General features: G+C 44.5%; 1 protein-coding gene across 6 annotated transcripts in view; it reads right to left on the bottom strand.

Annotated features, from left to right (window-relative positions):
- Nucleotides 1-177: 177 nt before the first annotated feature.
- MTMR3 (myotubularin related protein 3) overlaps nucleotides 178-15,720 on the bottom strand; it is an 81,726-nt gene continuing 66,183 nt past the window's right edge. For 5 of the 6 annotated variants that reach the window (XM_064466220.1, XM_064466219.1, XM_064466223.1 and 2 more), the window contains 7 exons: nucleotides 14,764-14,949; nucleotides 13,173-13,343; nucleotides 11,991-12,136; nucleotides 9,905-11,321; nucleotides 7,330-7,440; nucleotides 6,714-6,802; nucleotides 178-2,740 (listed from right to left, as the gene is read on the bottom strand). In XM_064466220.1, coding sequence (XP_064322290.1) covers nucleotides 2,569-2,740; nucleotides 6,714-6,802; nucleotides 7,330-7,440; nucleotides 9,905-11,321; nucleotides 11,991-12,136; nucleotides 13,173-13,343; nucleotides 14,764-14,949 — 2,292 coding nt within the window. In that variant the 3' untranslated portion in view covers nucleotides 178-2,568. The remainder of the gene's footprint in view (nucleotides 2,741-6,713; nucleotides 6,803-7,329; nucleotides 7,441-9,904; nucleotides 11,322-11,990; nucleotides 12,137-13,172; nucleotides 13,344-14,763; nucleotides 14,950-15,720) is intronic. The other variant, XM_064466224.1, reaches the window with a different exon arrangement.

Here is a 15,720-nt window from a genome sequence, read left to right as displayed (position 1 = left end):
ATTCAGGAGGAACAGTTTGTTGTTCCTTGCAAAGACACGCAGTGGAAAAGAAAGCAAGAGGAGGCCTGCTGCAGCCTCCGTGTTCAAAGGCCTTGGTGTTTCTGCTGAACCTCAAATGTATCCCCTCCAACGGGCAGGAAAGAAAAATAAAAAATTAGAAAGTGTGTTAGCAAATGCTCCCATGCAAAAGTCTAAACTTTATTCACTTTTATTTATATATTTAACAATTCTAAAGTATTTACTTCTCGCTTTGACAAAAATGAAAAATAGAGGAGCACTTTACTCTCTTTAGGAGAGAAGGGTTATATATACAGCTATGGAGAGATACTGGTTCCTCCTTTACATACAAAGAAAAATAATATTAATAAAAAAAGTGCTTCATTGATCAAAAAAAGACTAAGAGCTGCAAGCATTTATTCACACTGTACATCACAGACCCCAGAAACCCGTATCATAACCTCTTGGCACCTGTCATTAGGAACTGCAGAATCTTAGACTTATTTTTGACTGTCTACTTGCACCACAAACCCACACAATGTTAGTGTGCAGAACTACACCACGTCCCCTAATGTCAAACCTCTAATCGCCCTCTCCGTGGAAGAGACAGAGACAGGAGCCGCGTATTATCCTTTCCCTGCTCCAGCCATCTCTGCTTTACATGGAACAGCAATGCCTACACAGTTCTATTCCAGATATTCGCTGCACTGGTTTAGGAACAAATACTTCTAGAGACAGCTTGACCGGAGAACCCATCCTTTTCTTCACTCTTCCCTCCTGATGGTTTGAAAAAGGTTTCAAAACCCTTACCAGGGGAGATCCCAGGATGCTTCGTGACCAGACCCCCTTCCCGTAAGGAGATGGGCTGCTGCTGTGCTAAACCAGCCTCCCGGACATTCACTTTTGTCTTGCAAATCTTCAGCTTAGGCTGCAGCAGTGTAACAATCCTTGCAAAGGGTGTGCGAAGTTCAAAGTGAAAAATAAAATACCTCGACATTCCTTTTCCCCATCAGACCTACCAAATACTCGGAGATGGTTTTCTCTGTGCGATACTTGCTTTGGATTACGTGATTCAGACATTCCAGGGAAGGGAAGCGCTCCTTTTCCAAGGTCGCTTAGATTTTGAGCTTTTTGGATCTGAAACTTTCAAATACTCCAGCAGGATTTTTTGTTCTTGTTTTGAATATCACAGAAGTTGTAACTCTGTCTAGGCAATGCATTGTGAAGGAGGATCCACATTTCTTCCTTGCCAAACTGCACCAAGTAGGCTCTATTCAAAAGGAAAAGGGGACAAGTACCTACACTTATTTGAAAACACATATTTGAGAGATTCATACTTTAATGAGGTGACTTTGAAAGCAACTCAGATTGGGACAGCAGGAAGAAGGGGAATCCATGATGTATTTCAGGTCTTTACACAATCCTCAGGCAGGCGTTTCCTATCTGGAGTATACTGAACACAGACTGACAAAGGAGGAGGCATCCCAGGAGTGTTATGAGCGCCAGCACATGCCTCACAGACCAAGCCCAGCGAACACACCAGCGTATCACAGTCGCTCTTTCGTTGTTTTGGATAGTCTCATTAAAGCGTGACTCTGAACAACAGCACGACGGCCAGTTTGTAGGAGCCGTGCCAAGTGCTCTGCTCCAAAGGTAGCTTCGCATCAAGTAAACCATCTTACAGATGGGGCAAGGACAGAAGTCAGAGGTCGTCTACTTTCCCACTTGGTTTTAAATGACGAATTGCATTTACAGAACTTGAGAGGCGCCAGTGTAAAACCCGTCTCAGCTCGGCAGCCTGTTCCATCCCCTCCTCGCCTCTCGCAGACAAGAACGCGCTTTCCTTAGCCAGCGCTGTCCAGGTGTTTCCACTGCAACCCCCAGCTGCAGGGCTGATGGCAACAAAACACAGTGATTGGGTGTGCGAGTACAGAGCCGTCGAGCATGGAAATCCGTGATTGATTCCCCCTTCACGCAGCGAGGGTAACTAAGCCCGCTCTAAGAACAGAGAGGGAGAGTGCTCTCTTGGGAAAGAGATTCCCATTTCTTCTAGCAGCAACAGGTTCCCAAACAGCAGTTTCTTGTTTGGAAGTAATGGGAGTGATTGAAAGCACTAGCACTGACGCTACAGGTATTCACGCTTTGCACACTGGCTGGACTGATTCCCCTCTTCTCCTTTCCTCTACAGATTTGTCTGTCTGCAACACAGTTCAGCAGCAGGACAGTTAAATGCAGAGGGGAAATCTGGTTCTGGCGCAAGCTCCCTTCCCACTTCCAATCTTCCAGCAAACAAACATATATATTATTATATATATATATACACACACACACGCACACGCATAGACACATACACACAGACAGGACAGAAAGGAAAGGGGGAATCGCTGGGAGAGGAGAATCCCACAATTCAGCGGCACATCCTCGAGGTCTATCCCACTGAGCAGTGTTCCACACCCCAACCTCCAAAGCGCACGGCTCCCGCGTCCTCCCAGCCTCAGCCCGTTGAGAATCCGCGTGTCTGTTGGGGAAGAGTCGGCACGGCTGCTCCCCCGCAGCTTCAAGGCCGGGACTTTAATTTGACGTAGCAGTGATGGATTTATCCAGTTCGAGATCAAGGCTGGAACTGCTGGGGTGCAAGCTGCTGTAGCATGATTTGCAGACTCTGCTGGGTTCAAAGAGCTGCTGACTGGGAACGGGCACCTTCTGGTTACAGCAACTGGAGCAGAACACATTTCCGCAGTTCCTTGCGTCAGGAAGAGAGGAGAAATGGAAACAAAAAGATTAGAAGCAGTTTGATAACGTTACCCAAGTTCTAAAATTATACTATTCACAGGACTGTGATGAGGTCAGCCCTGGAGACGGCAGCTGCTCCTCCCTAAGCACCAGGATGCGTGCAGAGACACCATCCAACATCTGCGCCCTGCACTACTCACTGCTAAAGCTGAAGCAGAGCTTTAGGGACCGGACACCAGAAAAGAGCACAAAGCAAACTACAATACAGAATTCCAGCTCATTACACACCTCAACAGTGATGGCTCTTCTGTACAACACACTCATGTCAAGCTGGAAGGAACCTCCACCTCCGTGACGCAGGGGTAAGCGCTCTCTCATGTCCTACAGAGGAGCTCACGCATGGTGCTACTCCTCCCTGTCACTGCTACCTCGGGGGCACACGGCTAAGCGGGGGAGAGCGAACAAGGGGCCTTCCTCCACAGCCACGGGGGGAACGTGGAGTTCTGGCCCCTGCTCATATCACTGATCCAGCTCTGTGTTAGGGACAGATTGGATGCTGCGGTCCTGGCAGGAAGGAGGAGTCTCTGCTCCTTAACTCTTCTAAGAGTGTGTGCTAATAAGCACCAGCACCGAGACATTTTCTTCTGTTCCTTCCAAGTGCACTGCTGGAAAGTTTACGCATTGGAGAGATGAACAAAAATGAAAGCCAGTTTCGGGAGATGCAGTCCTCCCTCCCATTGCCCCAGTAGCGCAGTCCCTTTTGCGGCGTCCCCACTGGTCCCACACTTCGGCACAAAGTGAACTGAGTCAACAAGGATCATGCAAAGCCACAAGACGGCAGCCAGGTATTACATGCTCAGGAACGACAGCAAGGCTGCGGCAGGGTGAGCAGTCTCAGACGCATTCCTGTCAGATGTCAGCTGGTGGAAGCACACTGGTGCATGCACCTCACAGGAGGCAGGGATAAAATGTAAATCTTGAAAATAATTACCTTCTCTCCTCACAGCCCCCCTGAAAACCTGCTGCTGCTCAAGCTGGCCTGGTGAGCACTGCAGTGCCCCAGCCTCCAAACTCATCACTTCCTACGAGGAGTTCAGAGCAGCCCTCCAGGGACCTGAATTTTGCAAGTTTACCTCCACACCTGATGCCCTTTCCATTAATGGCACAAAATCGTGATGCAAAAGAGTTATTGTTTTGTGCTAGAAAAGATTTGCTGCTGCCAAGAGACTGACAGAGAATTCTGCCTACACCCAGCAGCTTTGATTAATCCTTCCTTGCCAAGAGACAAGATTTCCAGATGCTGGTTGCTGATGGGGAAAGAGTCGGCAGAGAAATCCCATTTCGCACTTCAGCGGGCTAATTTTCTCGGCTCTGCGCAGCAGGTCCTAGTCTCAAAGCTGTAACCCCAGCACTAGGAGGCTCACAATGTCTAGCCTTTCTGCAGTGGCTTTGAAGTCTTCTTAAGGAGCCTCTTAGAAATTACTATCAGAAAAACCAGCAGCAGTAAAACCAGTCCCGTGAGGTGTTAACATAGAAACACCCTGCAGAAAAGCAGTTCTGACAACCCACATCTCTGCTGCTCAAAGAACGATTATCCAGCAGAAGCTCGCTGTTGACAGATGAGGTAAAAAAAGAACCAGAGGCATTAAAACAAGTATTTGTTTGTTTTAGCTCGCCAGCTTCCTAACATATGCTTGGGGTTTTGTGTTGTTTTATCCTTCTGTGATAGATAATAGCGTTCTGCAACTGTTCTCCCCTGAGCTGTGGAAAGCTCTGAACAACCCATTCTTTCTATCCTGGCAGTCCTCCTCTTTGCTTGGGAGATTAAAGAGAGGCGTTAAAAAACACACTGGAAAAGCGACCTCACTCCTTTGAGGAATGGGGACTTAAAATCCTGCTACCGACACCCCCTCTTCTTACTAAATCACAGATGTTTATCCATTTTTTTTGGTGATACGAACCCTCCATCAGCTTTGCATTACTTGTTATTGCCATGGTATTTTCAGTCCTCTTAAAATAAGTGGCTTCTTTTGCCAACACACTGCATAGTGATACTAGAATTGTTTGATAACATGGACCTCTCCCAAAAATAAGACAAAAAGGGAAAATAAAAAAAAAGCTATGGCTCAACTTGAAGGACAGTCTCTTCTCTATTAGAAGTGAAGCATTCTCTGTTACTCAAACACAAGACTTAACTGATGGTGAGTGTTAGTGTGATCCACATCCCAGTTTAAGCTACCAAAAGCCAAGTCCTAGATGCCTTTCTGTGAAGAGAGAGGCCTGTTTATATGGCTCTAAACACCCAACAGCTTGTGCTAGCCACTCATAACTCATCTCTAGTGATTTCTAGGCAAGTGGAAAACAAAGAGGGGGAAAAGACCAAGTTAGTTTGGAGAAGTTACCAAGAAAACACAGACAGAGGCTGTTGTAAATGCTCACCAGATTTGATCAACACGTTCAACGTCCCTGAAAGGAGGGGAGAAAGAGCTCAGAGGGGAACTAGCAAAAGCAGCAAATAGTGGCAATGAAGGAAGCTGGGTATTTTTATCTTGCTCAAGGCCTTACAGCGTCGGAGTTTCAACTCATTTTCATGCCCAGGTAAGATGCTAAGCAGACTGCTATGGATCACTGAGTTTTTTGGAAACGTATGCCATGGAAAGACTTGGTTTTCTTGTTGGTTGCCATTCCTTGTGGGTCTTTACCGTCAACAACCAGAGCTTACGTGGACAGCCTGGTCAACCCAGGTGAGCCATTTGGAAGCTGAACAAACAGAGACACTAAAGGGAAATTAGCAACCAAGCTTGAAACCCTGACTCAATTTTAACTCCTCATGGTGTTGGGGGTGTCCTGCATGTATCCATGTGCTAGGAGTTCTCCAGAGCCCAGACCTAGGGAACCGACAGATGCCAAATGTCAGCCAGCCTGGGGAGGCACTGCTGAACGGGGATGCTTCACAACAGATACCACACTAGGAGAAGGGCAAAGGAAGACAACATTTTAACTCCTGTAGAACCCTTCAGATGTGTACAACCATATGCTTCGTAATTCTGTTTTTCATCTGAAGCCTTCAGACACATAAATTTGCAAAAACGCAGTGGACATGAAAAAAAGTCAAAGCTGCTCAACTTCTATTCATTCTTCCCTGGGATTGTTTATCTACAAGATGACTAAATGGAGCAAAATATAAAATGGACACAAACCAAGATAGATGCTTAGAATTTTCTACACTTCAAAAAGCAATGAAGCATCAAAATGTGATAACTGCCATTTATTTAAATGGCAGTTCTTGTAATAGTTTTCTCGTGTCCAGAAATCAGGAATAGGAATTTATTTGAAATAGAACTTAGAAATCTGAGATTCTCTGTCTTTAACTAGAGTATGATCTAATCAAAAGGCCTCTGCCACCTGTTCTTCATTAAACTCCTGCTGCCTGCATTATCTGTTGTAGCCTCTGCTGGCAATACGTTTGGCAAAGAATAATCCAGAAAACCTTTATTTCACATAGGTGTCCTTTTCAGATTCTCTTACAAGAGCTATTTAATGAAAAGGGAAAAATAGTTAGAGAAGGAAAGGAGCAGGTTTACAACCGTAATGGGAAGAAGATGCTATTCATATATTTGCTGTATTGAATTACTGAATGCTAAGACGACAAACCAGTACTTTTCATTACCTGTACCCTCTTAAAAAGCTAAGCGGCCAGCTGACTCCAAATCCAGTTTGGGGGAAAAAGGAGGGATCTGTTTAGGCTGGGGTGGAGCAGATACCAATGGAATGGGAACTGGAAAGACTCTCCTGTTCTTCCAAAGCTCCCTGTTCCTTCAGGAGCATGCACAGTCTGACTCAAAACTCTTAGTCTGACATCCACCCTTGAGAAAGGAACTATGTGTCAAAAGAAAACCCTTTCCTGGTTTAACAGGAGAGGGGACAATCTGAGCCATGTCCACATCTCCCTCGCTCCCGCCCTCTGTTGATGCACAGCTTACCTGCAGTGGTGCTTCCTACTGGCAAGCCAGAACGTACTGTCACAGCCGTAGCAGTGTGCAGCGAGGTGGTCTGGAAGCCATCGTGTCACCTGGGAGAAAGAAAAGACAAGTTTGTCAAGGAGAGAACAATTAATTAGAAACAAACCCATCTTATTTGAGCTCACAAATTCAAAGCAAAGCACCATGAGGAAAGTGCTTGTTCTACTTTAAGAGCACAAATTCAGTTTGCAACAACTGAAGACAGATGACAGAAACCTTCCCCTTGAGAACAGATACACTAAATTCCCCTCAGACAAACAGAAATTAAGTCATGAAGTCCAATTCCCTGGGGTTTTCTTCTGTGCTTTAGAAGTATCCAGGCCAAGAATATTCACTGAGCTTGTGTCCGCCTAAGGCTCCTTTAGCTAACCATCCCTTCCACAGCTTCTCAGAGAATTCAAATGCAGACAGCAGAGGGCTCATAGGCACAGGTACTGGTATTTAAAGTATGAGAGACAAGCAAAATGCAGGGAAGATAGTTCTCAAGAAGTGGCACGTGACCAAGGGCTGTAGGATAACTGGAATTATGAATATCCCATCCTACCAGAAGAATGATTTACAGGGATTTAGTCTGTACCTCTGTGTCCTGTTTATCCACCTGTTCCCAGCTGGCTTCAGAGAAAATCTCTGTGCTGCAGCGAGACAAGCAGTTCTGATCCAGATTGCTTTCCGAGTCGGGTATAGAAGTCTGTTGGCAAACAAACACAGCTGAACAGAGCCTTCCCATATTCCTACCTCCATACAAATAAAAACCTGGCAGTTGTGGGGAGGAGCGAAAAGGGCACCTCCTGCCAAGAGCGAGCAGGCTGTGTCTGCACTGGAAGGGCAAATGTCAGAACCAGACACCTACCTACAGTGCACGCGTGGCAGCAAAGGCAAGAGCACCTTTTTGAATGGGACTATAAACGCCACATGTTGAAGCAGTTTGTGCAGTGAGTTGTGGGAAAAAAAAAAACCAAGAACACCCCAACCAAACCCCACCAAGCGAAAAAACCCCACCAGGTCAGGTTTTGACCCTCTGATGACAGGACGATGTCAGGCAGAATGGCCAAAAAAAGTCTGTTTTGTGCGGTGTTAGCACAAAAGTTCTGGCAACACTTTGGGTGACTAACCAAAAAAGCTGCTATCTGTGGCTCCAATTTCATGGCCGTACTTCCCTTCCAAAGCTGTCTCGCTTTCAAAGCTAATACTAGTAACATATACATGCTTTTGTTGGCAAAAATTCTAGAAAATAAGCCAAATCACACATGGGAAACTCAGAATTTGAACTATATATATTTTATATATAGTTTTTTGGGGAATAATGCTTCCTTAATATAGCCTAGCCAGGTAGAGTTGTATTTTAACTGACTTAAAACTCAGCTAGCCCTTAAAATACATCAAAAATTGCAAAAAATCTCAACTTAATGTCTTTCTGTGCCTCAGGAATGGGCACCTCTGGAGCTCCAGAAGAAAATCTGTTACTCCCAAGCTGAGGCAAAATAGAAGGTAGAGATCAGATTCTTAAACATGGTGAATTTTCTAGACGACATTGCGCTTTCACATCCAGCCTTACACTGCAGTTTGTGAAGGCCCTCAGAAAACGGGAGTATAATAAATTAAGCCAAAGCACCAACTTTCGCCAAGGAATCCAAACTTTTGCCAGTGGCAGAAGCCACACCCAACTGAAATGGCACTGAGCTGAAACAGATGCCCAAAAGGAGCACTTCATGCTGCTATCTCCAGCGTGAAGAGCCAAGAAGGCTCTAAGTAATTTTCACAACAAGTGTACCTGGGACTATCCAGCACCTCTGCCACTTCTACACAATATTAAATTAAACAAAAGTTGGAAACCTCTCGTAAATGTTTTTTTCCCCTAATTTTGCAAGCATATAAAACACATTACAATGTGCGCGTAGGAAAAGGAAATTTTTGATGGGTGCCATGTCAACCTGCAGGCCAGCGCTCTGCCCAGTGGTCAAACCCACAGGAAGATACAAACTCTGTTTCAGGGATTCTGCATCTCCTCACCTTCCCCTCTGTGCCCTTTTCCTCCATCCATGCCCACCTGCTTCCTCAAGTAGCTCCCCCCTCTTTGTTTCTTTTATTGAACTAATACACTACGCCTTTGAAAAACCGAGTTTTGCAACAACCTGCAGAACTGCTCTGTGCTGCAAGGCCTCTACTACCTGTTCTCTGAATCACTGCTACCTTCCAGCAACAGCGTGAGGCCAGTGACTATTTCTTTTGACTTTTTATTATTATTAGTCAAAAGAGGAGAAGAAATTAGGTAAATTACATAGGGGAGAAGAATCTTAAAAGCCCACCCAAGACATACAGAAAACTTGCTAGCTATTGAGATCTTGAACTTGGAATTACACTGATTTCATTTCTGATCTTAAAATTTCGTTTGCAACCACACTACATAGATCAGTTAATCGCTACAGAAATTAGCGTACCGTATTTGAATCACACCTCAAACTTAAGTCTTTACTTTTATGATTTTAAACACTTCCAAGTAGAAGTAAAGACAGTTTAAGAGCCCCCCTTAATTCTTAATTTAGCTGTCACAAAAGCTTTTAATTTACTCCAGCTTGTTTACTCAAGGCTTATTAAGCCTTGAGCAGGACAGCCTTCTGAAAAGGGGATGCCTTGAAGATTATGGTTTTGAGGTAACAGAGAGGCCACTGCTGCATCTTTCTTACCCCAAGCATGAAAAGCACTAAGAGATCAGCCCTACGTTCCTCTCCCAATAAATGACACATTCATATCCATAGAAAAATATCTTGTCTGTAGATGAAAACAACTGTAAAATATATGTGGGGTGTTTTGTTTGTTTGTTTGTTTTTTGATAAGGCCAATGAAGGTGTTTAAGTATGTCCAGGTATGTGCGAGTACACTGTGAAACACCCATCTTGAAATAAACTTTTGCTGCGTTTATGGTCAAACTGAAATACAGTGAAAATATTAGTCATCATTAATTGCCATTTGCTGTGTACTCAGTCAGTTGTCTGCCCTCATCAGAAACACCTTGAGAGTTTTACAGAAGTCTATATGGCCAAAAAAATCACCACCTGAGCAACGAACCGAGAGCTGGCAATATGGCCAGAGATCCAGAACGGGACTAGTCAGCCCGCTGTTTCCAGCAGTGGCTCCATTGCCATTTCACTTACCACTTCATCGCCATAATCACCATTGAGACGTAAGGAGCTATTCAGAAACTGGCTCTCCAACCGGCTCTTCAACTCTTGCACTTGCTTCTTCAGGGTCTCCACTTCTTGCTGATGGCCAGTTTCTATCTGGCGCAGGCGTTGCTGGATAACATCGGTGTAGACAGGCATCCCATCGTCGTCCAGGTGACTTCTGGCAGGTTGGTCTGGGCTGCTGGCTGCCTGCTGCTTACCAAGATGACTAAACATCCACTTTTGGTGCAAATTCCTCAAGTGAAACTGTGCAGAACTACAGCTAGCTGTGGAGACCTGCCGACTCAGGGAGGCTTTGATCCGACCGTCCTCTCCATTCACACAGTGTCCGTTTGTTGCGTGGTATTTCTGGGTGATACTAAACCCCACAGGCTTCTCTGTCATCTTGTTCTCAGGCTCCAGCTCTCCGTTACACACAATCTCATCTTTACATTCAGCTAAAGGCAAGGCACAAGGGGAAGGCATCGGGATGTGTGTGTTGCTGCTGCCAGAAGTCCTATATACTTTTGTTCCCAGTTTTTGAAGTTCTAGCATGCTCTCCCCCTCTGGCCTATTTTCAATAGTTCGAGAAAGTTCGTCAGCACTGTTGGCGATTGTGTGAGGTCTATGGCAAGGACCCCTAGGAACAAGCTCTTGCTTTGTTTCATTCTCTGTTAGGGTTTCCGTAGAACTTTCAATGTTGGATGTTCTGGCCTCATGCGGGATTGTAAGAGGTAACGGAAGGCTGGCCTGCACTGTATTGTACAGGCTTTCTGCTTCTCCTTCAAGTTTGCTAACACCTTCCTCCTCTGCGTTCTTTTGAGTGTCTCTATTTACAAAGCCCTCCAAAGGAACAGTCTGTAGTCCTTTCACCTGAGGTAACTTCTGGATAGTGTTAATGAGATCGGTATGCTCATCCTGTTGTCCTTTAAGCGCAGAAGCACCTTGTGAAACTGGATGTGGATTGGACGCTGGATTGTTCATCACAATAGCTTTATCCACCTCAGCCTTTTCACAGAGGTCACTGACATTCCCAGGTAGATTTTCAGTTCTCTTCTTGTCCAGGGCAACCTCATTCCCTTTACCTACTGTCTCTAGGCTACCCCTTACATGCTCCTCCAGACCAACATCCTCTTTAGTGGCCTCTTGTAAAATGTTCTCCATCTGTCCCTCTGCCACACCAGCTGCAACAGAGAGTTCTGCTCCAACTGGAGCCCTGCCTTGTTTACTCAGGCTATCTCCATCGAACAGATCATCCCCAGGGTTACCAAGGCTGCTCAGCTCCAGAGACCGGCGGTGCTCTTGCCACTTTTCATTGAGGCTGGGGTCGCTACTACGTCGATTGGTTGTAGGCACGCTGCTATCACAGGCTGTCGTCAGATTGTCAAATGATCTCGTCTTTGGTAACCTATAAAGGTACAAATACTCAGAATCCAAAGCTGGGATTTTTTTGTTTGTTTTTTAAATGCTTAGCTACTATATGCTTCAATAACTCCCCCCACAATTAGGACAGTAACCATCCACTAACTGACTTCTGTGAAGTATTATCTAGGAGCACATTTTGACCATCTGTAGCACAGAGCTGCTTCAGTACTTTCTTTGTTTGCCATCAGGAAAATATGTTCAATCAGACTTCAAACATTCCCAGAATAATCCCTTTACCGCAAAGCACAAATGCTTACAGTCCGGTCGCACCTCCTAATTAACATGGGCTTAGAATGATTGTACAAAAAAAAGCAAAGAAAGAGTTATGTAACACAGAAAAAGAACTCAAATTCAAGATAACCAAATGAAAGCTTATATCCCACAAGGATATAAGGAATTCTACAAGGCAACGCAATACCCAGAGCTTAACTCCATTTGCTAATCTTCTCTCTTATGCTATCACCTCTGAAACTTAACAGCTTTCAAAACTGAAACAATGACACACTGCTTTTGGGCAGGTCAGTCCAACAGACCCACAAATAAGCCTGTGAAAAATACTTCCCTCCCACCACAAGCATTCTCCTCTTTATAGCCCACAATATTCTCTGTTGATCTTACTTTACAGGATGGGATTTCTGGGCTCTAGGCTCACCTGCCCAGAGGCTGATCGTCAGGGCTAGAGCCTGGAACAGGGTATGGGGCACAGGTGTCATCAGTGGGTGTAGAGGGGGAAGAGCATGGCAGGTAAACAGCACTCCAGAGCATTAAATTACGCACGTGGCACACTGGATACAGCACCTGAGAGGGGAGAACACACAATGTTCAGGAAATAGTAAACTGCTCGCTCCCAGAATGCGGAGAAGTGTTCAGATCTGATCATGGTAATTTACTATTCAGGTCTGCAGCTGGGAGGCTTTGCTAGATCTCTAGATAACTCAGAAAGCCAGTGAGCAGCTATGGCATTTTTAATCAGCTACACTTGGATATAGAATTATCTTTTCTTTCAGAGACAGAGGCTGAGGCATAACAATGCCAGCTTTCAGCTTCTCGTGAATGAATTACTCCAATGTGCTCTGTGTGAATCTACACCTTAATAATGCTTCTGAGCAGTTTAAACAACTGCTGAAAAATTCAGTGGCCCATTGTTAGCACTGAGATGTCCTTGTGCTTTGTATTATACCATGCCATACAAGAGCTGAACTAATAACCTCCTTCTACAGGCTCCAATCAATCAAAGCTAACCCTGCCTTTCATGGAAGCACTCATATGTTAAAAATTAAGTACATGCAGAAATACTTTGCTGAAGCAGCAGCTTGCTCTTAAAAGGGATCTCTTGACTGTGGAATATGCTTTCTGTTTCAGTTTAAAAACACTTTGGGTCACTCTATCAATTCCACTCTTTTCCCAGGCAACTTCCTTGTGGAAAAGCAGGCAATGGCAGAGAAACAGTCAGGTTTCCCTGCTGCTGAGCAGGAACTGAAATCTTTTCTGTTGCAATAAAATAAGGCAAAATATTCACTTCCAGAAAACACATTTCCAGCATAGAGAAATTTCTGAGGTTGCATTTGACATTCCTCAAATACCAGCAAACTTCATGCATGACTGGAAATGTCAGGCCGAACAGTGTTGAAAGGTAAACACTGATGAGGAGAGCTGAGAACCCTTTTCAGGAAATGCCTCTCTCCACACTGTAGTCGTGATGACAGTTAAGCCATTACTATGTCCCACGGCTACAAGCTTGGGTATTTTCTTTGGGTACGCACTTTTGAGAACATTGCACCTGGGAGCCCCTACAGGGACGCTCCCCGCATGGTGGGGAATGAAGGATACCTACAGATTCCGACTGGGAGGAGTAGAGCAGGTTTCTGAAGGCTTTGTTTGCTGCCCGCAGCAAAGACCAGACAGAACAGGTCCGTTCCTGAGTGTGTTTTTCTCCTCTCTCTTTTGCATTGTTGCACAGGAATGTACCAAAGAGGCAAGAGTAGGTGTGCTGCACCAATTTGACCTGCAAGACCAACACAAATATTGTCACATGGCAGAAGATATCGGCTTAATGCGAGAATCAACATTCAGGCTTAAGAAGCAACAAATCTTTCCTTCACAGGCAATACACTCCCTTCCTAAATACTGATATGCAAATATGCCCAGCATTTTTGCATACCTCCTTATAAACTAACTGCAAAAGAACTCAAGCATAGCAGAATCTTTTAAAACCATTACTTAAAAAAAATCAGGAAAAAAATGAAATAAAAGACAAAATATTTGTTCATAATTAAGTATAAAAGTCTTGCTAATTCTAACTCAGAGCCCTGGAGGACAGGCAATGAGGAGAAACGTGATACCTGTTACAAAACACTAACGCAGAACAGAAAGGCAAAGAATGGTGGGGAAAAGTGTTAGTTACTGTACATTGGTATAAATGCACACAACACACACATCCTGATTCACTCTACACTGTGGTCCCAGTCTGATAAAACAGCTTAATGTGACCTTAACTTTAAGCATATCAATGACTTCCATGGGATTATTTTGACATTTAAATGATGACAAGTGCCTCAATACTCTAATAAATTAAGGGGTTTACTCTGAAAAGTCCAGACTACTACGGGTATGTTCACATACAGCTCCTGTAGATTCGCAGTGTGCTGTGAAGCCAGATACAACCGTACGTATCTCATTTCCCACCTGAGCTAAGCTAGGGCTGTATATGTACTGGGTTACACAGCCAAGCTGGCAAGTGATAACTCAAGTCAGCCACAATCACAGGAATGTGCTTTAAGTCTCTTAAGGGGTCAGACACCTCAGAAAAACTTTTATTCTTCAGATTACTAGTCCTGCAGTCAGTGACTGCCACCTACCCAGAGACCTGCTTTCTGGCCTGGAGAACTGATTTTGACCATCCTAGGCAAACTGCTATCAGGAGAGCTGTCCACGTCAAAAGAAGATAAACACAACTTGTATATCCTACACATTTTCAGCAGAAAAACTGAACGGAAATGTAAGGGGAAGTTGTTTTTTTTTTTAGAGGAGGAGCCTTCAACTCAAAACAAAATCAAGGTAGAGGGAAGTTTTACTGCCAGTAACTACAACTTTTTCATGCTGTTTGGATGTATTATACCAGAATCATTTCAGCACCTCTTAGGCAAGACTATTAAATTCGTAACTTTTATTTTTTTCTTTAAAGTTCAGAAGAAGCCCTCAAGGGTCCTGCTACAGTTTTAAGAGTGAACAGACCTCAGGTCCCATGAAGCATGCAAGTACTTTTGTCTGCTGTATCTGGGCAGTTGTCCCGTCTCCTTTATCAGGCTGCAGCGTATCAGACAAATGGGAAAATCAGAAACCCCTCCGGGCTCTACAGTATGTTAGTACTGGGTAGTGGTTTAGAAGCAGTCTATAAAACAGCAATCTCTCAAGCCACAACTCACAAGGAATGCTTCGTTAAACTCGAAAGAGCAAGGGAACTGCCTCTGGAGCTGATGGACGCAGTCCAGCCACTGTAAAAACACTGGGCAGCGCTCATTTAGGTCATCCGAATTCTCACCATGGCCACAGCGATCTGCAAACTTGTGGCCAAAATCCAGCCACTCCGTCTCCACTAGCACCTGGAAACCCTGCAGAAATGAAAGTAGGGATGAGAAGTTCCTATTTTGCTTTGGTTCAATTTTCTAAGACAGTCTGCAACTCATGGGACTCACTCTATTACTGTGCTCTCACTCACTCCCATTTCCCTTCAGCCCTGGCCTCATTACTTATCTTGACTGCTTTACCGAATGCCTCTGTGTTCTGAAATACTGCACAATGAAATTAGGACAGATATTAATTCCCAAGCCTACATGAACTGGAAAGGGAATAAGTCCTCCGTGACTGGCACAAAAGATCCTGATACCAGACCTCTCTTGGCCAGGCAAGGGTGAGCAGGAAATTCGCCTTCATCAAAACCCTCTGGATCATGTAACCAACACTTGGACAGGAGAGGAAACTTTAAAGCTCTCCCTTGGAAATGATGGGCAAATCTGTCTGTCATAAAAGGAAACAATTCATCCATGAAAGGACATCCATGCTCCGAGAGAGCACTTGCTTGTGTGTACACCAAATGCAGCACAGTCATGAGGTGGATTAAAAGCTAAGTCGCATTGTTTCTTATGCACGTGAAAAGGGCAAAGAACATTTCAAAACAGTGCCTAGCCAAGCACCTGAACGCGACACTTCATCTTACAGGACCCAAAACCTGTCACACGTTAGGAAGGTTTTGATTTTCAGTGGAAAGAAAAACTATAGAGCATGCTTATTTAGTCAATGGTTGTAATTAGAAGAAAAATAATAGCTGAAAAGCCTGAAATATGGCAATGCTGAAGATTCATTTTCCTTAACATTTCTGATCC

This window comes from Phalacrocorax carbo, chromosome 15 (assembly GCF_963921805.1).
Source record: "Phalacrocorax carbo chromosome 15, bPhaCar2.1, whole genome shotgun sequence".
NCBI lineage: Eukaryota > Metazoa > Chordata > Aves > Suliformes > Phalacrocoracidae > Phalacrocorax > Phalacrocorax carbo.
Note: the sequence above shows the minus strand (reverse complement) of the source record. Positions and strands in the feature narration are given on the sequence as shown.